General features: G+C 35.3%; 2 protein-coding genes across 2 annotated transcripts; both read left to right on the top strand.

Moving 5' to 3' along the window:
- The first annotated feature begins 912 nt into the window (after positions 1-912).
- LOC133705478 (uncharacterized) lies at positions 913-4,404 on the top strand. The gene is made up of 8 exons (XM_062130719.1): positions 913-1,101; positions 1,211-1,281; positions 1,390-1,662; positions 1,950-2,010; positions 2,998-3,122; positions 3,370-3,432; positions 3,553-3,677; positions 4,046-4,404. Exons 1-8 carry the CDS (start codon positions 1,023-1,025, stop codon positions 4,179-4,181), a joined length of 933 nt encoding a protein of 310 aa, XP_061986703.1. The 5' UTR covers positions 913-1,022; the 3' UTR covers positions 4,182-4,404.
- Positions 4,405-4,541: 137 nt separating this feature from the next.
- Positions 4,542-10,798, top strand: LOC133705477 (regulator of G-protein signaling 1). The gene is made up of 11 exons (XM_062130718.1): positions 4,542-5,373; positions 5,880-6,000; positions 6,121-6,184; positions 6,317-6,401; positions 6,681-6,754; positions 6,955-7,146; positions 8,130-8,218; positions 8,344-8,582; positions 8,895-9,019; positions 10,020-10,141; positions 10,239-10,798. Exons 1-11 carry the CDS (start codon positions 5,273-5,275, stop codon positions 10,443-10,445), a joined length of 1,419 nt encoding a protein of 472 aa, XP_061986702.1. The 5' UTR covers positions 4,542-5,272; the 3' UTR covers positions 10,446-10,798.

The following is a 10,798-nucleotide window of genomic DNA, read 5'->3' as shown; positions in this document are numbered from 1 at the left end:
ATAATTTAAAATTATATCCTTCTAAATCTCAAATGGATTTTGGAATGAATGATACATTTCTATAAACCTGGATGGAAAGACTTGATTAAATAAAATAAATATATAAATATAATCTATTTTATAAAACGCTCCGTCTTTCAACACTTCCGCGATTGGACCAAAAAACCACCGAATTTTGGGTTTGAGTGGGAAATATTTGTCTACTTCGCACTTAACGAAACCATCAGCAACAGCAAACAGATCACCGTCAATTCCACAACTCAAATCCTGCTCCGTTTCATTTTGTTTCTTGTTCAAATTCCCAAATCAATTCCTTCCCATTCTTCAATAATTTAATTTAATTAGCAGATCATCGTATTATTAAAAATATAGTTGAATTAATTAGATTTTATCATATTTGATTGAATTAATTTTTTAAAATCAATCAAAATGGGTTTAATATTATTATTTAAGATATGATATATAGATTATCAAAATATTTGGTAATAACATATATGTTTGGAAATGAGTTTCAATTTAATTTTTGTTAAAATTTAAATATTTTTTTATTTTTAATTAATTTTTAGTTTTTTTTGTTAATTTTGATATGTTGATATCAAAAATAAATTTTAAAAAATAAAAAATATTATTTTAATATTTTTTCAAGTAAAAAATATTTAAAAAATAATAATTATTGTATTTCTAAATACCTTATATATGGAGATTGTGTTAAATCTCCTTTTTAAATGATTGTGTGTTTTTTCTCTAGAATTAAATTAAAAATTTCTATTTTTTAAATATTTTAATATATTAATATAAAATATTTTAAAAATATTATTATAATACATAGCCCAGCTGGACACTAAAATGATTAGTGAAAATTGATGACCATCCACGTGGCGAAAGGACAAAATTTAGTGCAGAAAAAGAAATTGACGGAGAACGGAAAAACAAATGACCGGAGCTGTAGTGGTTTTGATTTTCAAGGTTTCTTCCAATTCTCTATAGGTCATCAAAATTGAAGTTGGAGGCCATCAACTACCATGGCTTTGCTTGCTAATACCTCAGCTAATATCTACTCTGTAACCAACCACGTATCATGCTCAAATTCTACCTTCATGGGTTAGTCTTTCTTCTCTCTCTCTCTTTCATGGATTCCATAATATAGTCACTGACACTGAGAGCTTAGTAAAGCTGTGCTTGCTTTTCTCTTAAACATAACTATAACTAGGTGGGAAGTTCACTGCCCTCTATCTAATTGATTCTTGTCAGTTCTTGCAGTTACCTGCCAAATCACCTAGCGTAAGATACTCACTTTTCACCTTTCTTTTTAGCAAATTTGAAAGGAATTGTTATGCTGGTTATCTTATCTTTTTGAGACTGAAAATAATATATTTATTTATTTTTCAGGGCGATAAGTTTCGCACAAGGACTTTTGCGAGACGGAAATCAGTGAAAAAATGGACAAGGGATGAGCGGTCACAAAATGGTATAGCTCTGGAAAGTACTGAGAAGGGTTTAGAAGAAGAGAGAGTAGTGTTATCAGATAAGTCTTCTTTAGAGGATAATTCTGTGGAATCTGTGCAAAGTACACTCAACAATATCGCTTCAAGAAGTGATGTGCTTCAGGCATGCACTGTCACTTCTGGGTTGATAGCTGCTTTGGGTATATTAATCCGACAGGCAAGGCTTTACTTTACTTTCTTGCATACTTGCTCAGGAACATCTGGATGAAAATCTTTTCAGAGTTATTCTCTTTTGTTGATCTTGTCTCTTGTTGTTTAGAAAATAATGGATTCGATTTTCCCATCTTTCCTTGTCTATGGATACACAATGCAAGTTTTTCTGATCATGTGATTGAAGTTCTAGAGCTTAGATTGATATCATTAACATCCATATGCACAATTTTTATTGCTTGACATCATGAATAATCTGCACATTATTTGGTGATCCCTGATTTTAATTTCCAGGTGTCTCATGTCGCATCAATGGAAGGACTGCCAATCCTCGACTGCTCTACAGAAGTCTCATGTATAAATTTTCATGTTTTGCCTCTTCGATTTTCCAGTTGGTTGTTCATAAAATTGTTTTCATTATTTCAACCTTGTTTCTTGTGCAAATAGAAATAAAGTGAACATTTAGTATTTGGCTGGGCACTAGAAATATGATAAAATAAAAAGTTGATTTGCCCTGTATTATCATCCACATTTGTGGATATGCCGGTTGGATTTTATGATTAAATTAAGGACTTCTCGATGAGAACTATCTGCATCCAGATTTACATTAAAACGCTGGAATGATCCCACTTATTCCTGCAACATGGACCAGGAACCAGGAAGACAACCCATTACCTCATGGCATGGACCAAGATGGGAGTCCTCTCTGTCTCTCTGAGGGACACTGGACCTGAACTCAATGTTCATAGTACTCTCTTCTTTTATTTGTCTAGGTGTAAATGGCTATGCTAGATGTCCGAGTCACATTTTCATCCATGTAGATGGAGCTATGACAAAGAATGCAGCCCAAGCAACAATTTATCAGTCAAAGAAGATGAATACAACTCATCATAGTTAGGTTAAAGCTTCATTGAGTGGTGTGTAGTTTTTGACGAGATTGAAGATTCTTGCCCAAATTTAAATGTCTTCTCATGGCCATGTTCAAGGAAAACGTTTATCATCATAATTTTGTATCCTATAGAACTTATGATCAATCTTTGCTGATGTTTTTGCTTTTTCCCTGATAGTATTGTAATCCAAAAATATTTCACTCTGATTCTGGTAAATGTCAGTATCCAAATACATGGCAAAATGACTGCTAGTTGCTGATGGATAATTTCAATCTGATGTGCTATCCAGATGTCTTTGTTTTTATTCTCTGCCTGCTGTTATTCTGTTGACCAAATATGAAGTTATATGTCTGCGTGTATACTATTTATTGAGCACTTTAAAGAGGGTTTTTTATTTTCCTTCTTTTTGAACCATACTTAAAGAGTTTCTCATCTTTACTTTCTCTTTACAGTTGGTATTGAGATGTGGCATCTTGAGTTGATTACAGGATTGGTCATACTGATTTCATCATGCAGATACTTGCTACTGAAGACATGGCCAGATTTTGCTGAATCAACAGAAGCAGCCAATCAGCAGGTACTCTACTCAATTTTCTGATTCAATCTCTAATTTAATCAGTTATCATCTCTATCACTATCTACAGAAAGTCATCTAGTTAGAATTAAATGTGGAATGACTGGAAATTTGTGTACATAAGTTCTATTGTTCAATATTCTCTTTTTTTTTTTTTTTTTATGGTTCAGCTACTGTACTTCCTCTAAATGCTAGCAATTTTTGTCGCTGAAAGCCCTCACCAGTCTTTACTTCTTTATTTTCCATGCAGGTCCTTACATCACTACAACCTTTGGATTACTTAGTTGTTTCATTCTTGCCGGGAGTTACTGAGGTAAGTGAATGTATAATCTCAGGTCTCTAAAACATGCATGTATGGAAAATAAAGGCGTATAATCTCTTTCTCAGTAAAACCAACTGATAAATTTTTTATGTGAATTCATGGATTGCCTAGGAACTTCTTTTCCGAGGTGCGCTGCTACCGCTCTTTGGAATGGATTGGAAGAGTGTCCTTCTAGCTGCCACCATATTTGGTGTCCTACATTTGGGAAATGGTCGAAAGTACTCCTTTGCTATCTGGTATTCACTTCTACAGTTTGTTAATCGGAATTTCTTTCGGTGGGCATATACATGTCTATCCTGTCCATGCTACATTTATTATGCGCTTTGACCTTCTCAAGCTCTTCTTCCTTTTATTCTGTGGCTAAATGGAAGGTTTTAGCTTCCATTTCTCATTTAGACCAATAATGAAACAGTAATCACTTTTTATGCCCCAATATTCCATTAAGTACACATCAACTTCTCAATGTCTATGAATACTATATTTGAAGAATACTCCTGAATCTCTGTTTTCTATTTCCATATTCTTCAGTTAATTTACAGCTGGTTTATCCGAACGACAGTTACCTTTACATAAAATTATAGTTTTATTGTTTAACTTCTTTCAGGGCAACCTTTGTTGGATTTGTCTATGGCTATGCTACCATTGTATCCTCAAGCTTGGTCGTACCAATGGCTTCTCATGCACTGAACAATCTAGCTGGTGGGCTCCTGTGGCGACACACATCAAAGCCAGCAAAATAGAAATCAGATGATCATTTTTATATTACCTGTTTTACAACATGAACACTAGCTAATTTGACCAGTTAAAAACACGACTGCAAAGGGATCCACATAAAGGTATACGCTATATCGTAGCCTAATATGGCTTCAGCATGCTGCGTAGTTCTTTTGCCGAGTACATACATGTGCAGCCATCTTAATGTGAGTGAGTTGTAGAGTGTGAAGAATGTCTCTGTTTATCCAACGTGATTATCTCTCCAAAGAGGCATAGTGATCCTTTTCTTCCTTTCCAGTTTGAAATCTTGAATACAAAACTCCAGTCTCTCAAGTCCAAGCTATAAGCACATCATCAAAATATGGCATGGTTGCACAGCAATGAGAATCCCAAAGTCAGGAGATGGAAAGACGCAGAACAGTGAGTTTCAGGTCTCCCGAGATCAGAGTAGAGTAAATCCAAAACGATATCGTTTTGGATTTAAAAAAAAAATCTTCAAACGACATCATGGTTTATCGTTTTCCCTAGAATAAATAAGAAAAAAGAAACAACTCTTTATGAATGTCCTCCCCTGAAACAACCATGGCTGCCGTTCCTTTTCTTCCTTCTCCTCCTCTCTCTCCACCACCGACATCATGGTTTATCGTTTTGGATTTTTTTATTTAAAAATAAATTAATAAATTTACTTTATATTTTTTTAACCAAATATATATTTTTTTCTTTTTATATTTATACTTTCTATAATGAGAAACTAATAAAAATAAGATTTATGAACAATGAACAACGTACCATTCATTAAATAAACAAGAACTAAGTAAAGATAAATTTAAAAATAAATAGAAGATTGAGTACAAATAAAAATGAGAAAGCAAATTAATACAAAATTAAGAGTAAAGGAACTATGAAAGCTTCAAAGTTCAAACCAAGACGTGAGAAATGGAGAATTTTTGTAGTATAACTAATTTTAAAAAAGGTCAAACTAAAACAGCGGCCTTTTGAAAGTTTCAAGGTCGACGAGTCAAAAACAGGACAGCAAGTAGAAAGGTTAACTCCTAAAATCCTAAGAAAGATTGAGATTTGTCTGTCTGTGTAATTGAATCTGAAAAAACAAAAGCAAATGATGAAAGAAGAAGTTAATGGGAGTCGAAGCTGTGCTGTGCAAGGAGGTTGCCCCTCCGATTACATAGCTATTTCCATAGCCATCCTCGCCTTCTTCTTGTTAGTACCCACTACACCTTCTCCTTCTTTCTTTATATTCTCTATATATTAATTGATTCTTCCTTCTGTTTTCATTATTATTTGATATGGTTTTGGACGGTATAATTTTGTTATCATTGTACTCCAAATTATTAACAAAAATTGATAATTTTGTCTCTTGTCTGTTTTCTTGAATACGGGGTCTTCTTTTTTGTGATTCTCACCTGTTTGATGCTTTGCCTCAATGAAATAGAATTTGATAACAGGAAGGATGCCAGGATTTTACCCTATCTCCCCAGTTGCCACTTTGAATCAATTAGAGATTACATAGAGTATTATTACTGATTGGTAATTAGTGAATCAATACGATTAATGAGGGAGTACTTCATCACTAACAGTATGGTTTCTACCGGGTGATTAGAGATATGATCAACCGTGCCAGATTAACGTCAAGAATGTTGTGGGTCATGATAATGGTTTTGTTCTCCTTTACTGAGTTTTTTTTTTCCCTTCATAATTATTTCCAGGCTTCTTTCAAGGTTACTTTTTCCCTTTTTGATCCACAAGATCCCTCGTACTAATGGCAGTGGCTTCTGGATTCCAGTTATTCAAGTGTTTGGCAGCTTTAACCTTTTGTTATCAATTGTGGTAGGCTACAGATTTTCATATGTTTCTTTTATGTTTTCAGCGCTTTCATTCAGTGAAGTCTGTTTTATGGGCATTTTAGCATTGCAACCCATATTAAGCTGTTTTTCTCCTTTTACGCAGATGTCTATCAATTTCCTGAAATTTGAAAAGAGTCACTGGTGGCAGTCTTGCTATGTTTGGGCAGGTTGCCCCCTTCTTTTGATTCTATTAACAACAGTCATGCTGTTTCCTCACTTTGTCATTCACATCTGCTTTTTTGAGTGAACGCATTTTTCTTAATACAAACAAGATTCTCTGAAATATCTTCTGCTTTCAGTTTGGATTGAAGGTCCTCTTGGATTTGGTTTGCTAATGAGTTGCCGAATAGCCCAAGCTTTCCAACTGCATCATATATTTGTCAAGTAAGTCCAAAGTGCAAATGTACTAATTGAAATTGGAGCGGTGAACTTTGTGAACCATCCATCGATAGCCATCTAGCTACACCTAATTGATCTAACCATTTGGCAACTAGTTCACTCTCTTATAATCTGCAGATTTCCACTGTCCTCATAGCATTATTTGTGGCACTGTTCTTTTAAGTGGGACAGTGGACTTGTTTCATTTTTCAGATTATGTTTCTTAATCCCTGTGGCATTTAGTTGTTTTCCCTATTCTATAATTATTTGGTATTGATATTGCAGGAGGCAATTACCACCAATTCGATCTTATTTTTTTCTTCCTCTGATTCTCTTGCCATGGGTTGCCGGAGCTGCATGTAAGTGTTCCTTGAACATGGATCATATTACATATTTGAAAGTCCAATTTGTCAAGTTCAACTTACTGCAAAGAGATTTAAGTGGCATTTGTTTTCCCTCTAAGAGCAGCACATTTCCAATGAGGTCGTTGATTGTTCTACTGTATACCCTCTGCTGCAATTTCTTTTTTCTTACAAGAAGGCTGTCTTGTTATTTGTAGTTGTCCATGTGAAGAGACCTTTGAATGATCGGTGCCACATGGGGACTCATTGGATCGTTCCAGTCGTGTGCCTTCACACAATATATGTTGCTGCTCTGGTTGGATTCACATGGGCAATTCGGCATATAGAGTTCAGGTTTAATGAACTCAAAGACTTATGGCAGGGGATACTTGTTTCGTCTTTATCTATTGGTAAGACTTTTTTCTGAGACTCTTAGGTCTATGTAGTGCACTGTAATTGGGATTTCTTTCTCTACAGACTTTCATTTCTCCCTGCATAAGGCAAGAAGTCCATAATCCGAGAACCAATCGCCTGGTGGAAATGAAAAGTCATTTGATAATGGACAATATTTTGACATGATTAAGCTTGGTCATGATCTTTATGTTTTATCTGTTTTCCAAGGAACCAAATCCCCCTATGGTATTTCATGGGTTGATATACCATAAGCTCATTTAGCTTTGTCTTGCTTCCTTGGGAAGGCCACTGTACACCCCAAAAGTAACATTTTCAAGTTTGCTTGTGTTAGCTCTCATAGGCATCACTGGCTCTTTACCAAGGGTCATAAACTTTCTAGAGAAATTTATTAAAACCAACATGGTGTTAGAATCTATTTGTTTAAAAAGCTCTTTTGTTCAAATCTCATGATCTATTGTGTCTAGTAGATGCAACAATATAAAACTCTACAGTTGCACTTAGATTCCTTGTTGTGGTCCATGTGATAGTGGCCTGAATCTAATTCAAGATTAATGTGTAGGACCTGCATGTTTTTGGGTTGTCCGCTTGGCTTAGTCATGGGACTGAAAAGCAGCTACAAATTCGTTGGTTTCTTTTACAGGACTGCTACTGTTGAAGGTCTAAGTCTGCAAGAAGTACATAAAATCTGGAATGGATTATACAGGGCTTTAATATAATGTTAACAAAAATAAATAGATACCGGACGAAAGGACCACACTAAAATTCAACCAGAATTGAAAATTGAGTAGTTGATATGTTATTCATATATGATAATGATTGAGTAATTGCTTGAACAATTAATCCAAGGGGTAATAAGACATCGAGATATTGGTCAAATTACCAACTAATTGTAAGCTGCTTGTCAAAGCAGTATATGGATGATCAGTTTGACCTCTCCCCATGGTCTTTCCTTTTAATTTCTACTTTTTTCCACTTGCAGGGATATGGTTTGCTGCTTATATCTCAAATGAAATTCGTGATGACATCTGGTGGCTCCAAGTTGCCTCCAGAATTTTGCTTTTGATAACAGTATGTTTCTGTTGTCTGGATCTTTCTCTATTTCTACTTACTGGTGGCATCACTGGTTGATTTGATTCAAGTAGTTAGTTTTCTGCTTATGTGTATTGCTAACATTCCTCAGGTATGCTCCACAGGCAAGCGTACTGGTTCTGTTTTTCTTCTCTATATCAAGTTCACAGCCTTTGCTCTCACAAATTAGCTTGAGGAAAAGAGAACCTTTAGAATTTCAAACAATGGGTCAAGCTCTGGGTATACCTGATAGTGGACTGCTATTGCAAATAGATTCTGTTCCGGTCATAGATCCTAACGAACCACTCGACAAGCTTCTTCTCAACAAAAGATTCCGCCAGTCTTTTATGGCATTTGCTGACAGGTATTTTGTGCTTCCTAATCAATTAGTGAAACCTTTTTCTGGGGAAATGATTTAGATGTAGAGATTTATAACAAGAAAATTTAGTTTCTGAGATTGTTTCATGTGCAAACTTAAATTCTCAATTCCCAGAAGCTTCATAATATTTCTTGAGCTAACTTAAATTTCTGATTCCCAAAAGCTTTTGCATCCCTAATAATGTTTTTCTGCAACTATTGAAGCAATTTGAAGAAAAATAGAATTTATTTTGGCAAAAAAAAAAATCTCGAGTTGAAAGTTTACTTTGTATATTTTCACTTTTCATCTTAACTGCAGCTGCTTGGCGGGGGAGAGCGTGCATTTCTATAATGAAGTGCATGAACATGATAAAATTCCTGTAGATGACCCTGTAAGAAGGATTTACATGGCACGACATATTATTGAGAAGTATATTGTTGCAGGTTTGTGATGCATATAGGAAATTTGTGCTAAGTTTCATCTATTACATTCATTTGCATGCATTCAGGAACTTAATTATTTCCGCTCAATCTTCACCAACAAAAACAACTTGGTGATATGGCCTCTTCTTGGATATCTTTGTTTAGAGGTGCCAATGATTTCAACCAATTTTGTTGATTGGGCAGTTGAGGAAGTCAAATAAATGAAAAATGGTGTTTTACACGCTGCTTGCTGGCTCTGGACATGTTTATACATCCTTGCATATAAGTAAAACTGGGAATCCAATGTTGGTATGTGCTCCTTTGCTAGTAACAATCCACATATCAGTGCACATTTCCCTTGTCTGCAAATCAGAAACTAGAAAATCCCAATTACAGATGAGAGTCCACATTCTAACCCGATGTTCCAATATGTCTTTTTTAAAAAAAAAGTTGGTGTCACGATGATGTATCTAGGTTTTTTTGTAAAAAAGAAAAAATAAAATGAAAAGCAAAATAATTCTTAGGAGTAGTGGCAAGGGAACAGCTCGGCTAGAGAAGCAAAAAATCAACTGGGATTTTGAGAGATGGTGTTCCTTTGGAATCCACCAAAAACTGTTGAGAAAAATCAAAATTTAATCTGGAGATGAACAAAGAAATAACATTCAGATTACAATTGCAAATAAAACACGGTTTCCAGCTCATCAGTGATCAGTCTGACCCTGATGCATTCATCAGGAGAGGTGATAGCCACCTAGCCTCTATTAATATTCTTAGGAATATTGTACAGTTAACCTTATTTTAGTCCAAGGAATATCAAGATAAAGCTTCCCTGTTATTTAATCAGTCTACTGTGGTAAGGAAAACCTGGATAGCCATGCTAAAATTTGTACTTGAATTGCCTTAAAAAGATTTTTGCTCCAATGGAAAATCTATTTCTGCTAAGCTTATTGGCTTTGTGGTGCGCATAAGCATGCAGAGTGTGCTGTTATCTGATAGGTTTCCTGATTCTGTTATTATACAGGTGCATCAATGGAGGTGAACATATCTTATCGAACACGACAAGAAATACTGACCACCACCAATTTGGCACACCCTGATTTGTTTAATAATGCACTAAATGAACTGATGCAGCTGATGAAGACGGTAGGTGGCTTACTGTTGTTTCTACAGATGTTATTTATATATATCACTATAGAAGCATATCTGAAGTATACTGTTTTTCCTTTCTAAATTCTTGAAGAACTTGGTAAAGGATTACTGGTCATCCATGTTTTTCATCAAGTTCAAAGAGGCCAATATGAGATTCAATGGCCGTGAGCAGGAATCGATGGCAGGTTGGAACTTCTCTCCTCGATTGAGTTCAGTGCGTGGTGCTGATGATCCATTCCACCAAGAACATGTTTTAAAGGGCTTCGGCTGTGATAATCATGACTTGGACACACAATGATTGAAGAACACAAAGTACTTAAACTGGTGCACTTCGCATATGTTCCAGGATGCATTATACTGAGTGGTCCATAATCAATGGTCTGCAAATGGATCGGAATCCCCATATGCCCACAAAAAGACAACTAGTGTAGGTGAGCTAATGTTGAGGTGGGAAATCAATTTATGCACTCGAGCTGTACAGATTAGGAATCCATCACATATTGCAAGGATCATACTTCTAACTGTAGCGTTCAAGGCTGTATTAGGTCAGAATGCATTACTTGGGCCAGCTCAAGCCCGAACTTTCATCAGATTTGAACAGTGACATCATGGAAGCAAGATATAGCTCATGACCTTTCCCCTTCCTCTTTA

The sequence above is a fragment of the Populus nigra genome, chromosome 10 (assembly GCF_951802175.1).
Source record: "Populus nigra chromosome 10, ddPopNigr1.1, whole genome shotgun sequence".
Classification (NCBI taxonomy): Eukaryota; Viridiplantae; Streptophyta; class Magnoliopsida; order Malpighiales; family Salicaceae; genus Populus; species Populus nigra.
Note: the sequence above shows the minus strand (reverse complement) of the source record. Positions and strands in the feature narration are given on the sequence as shown.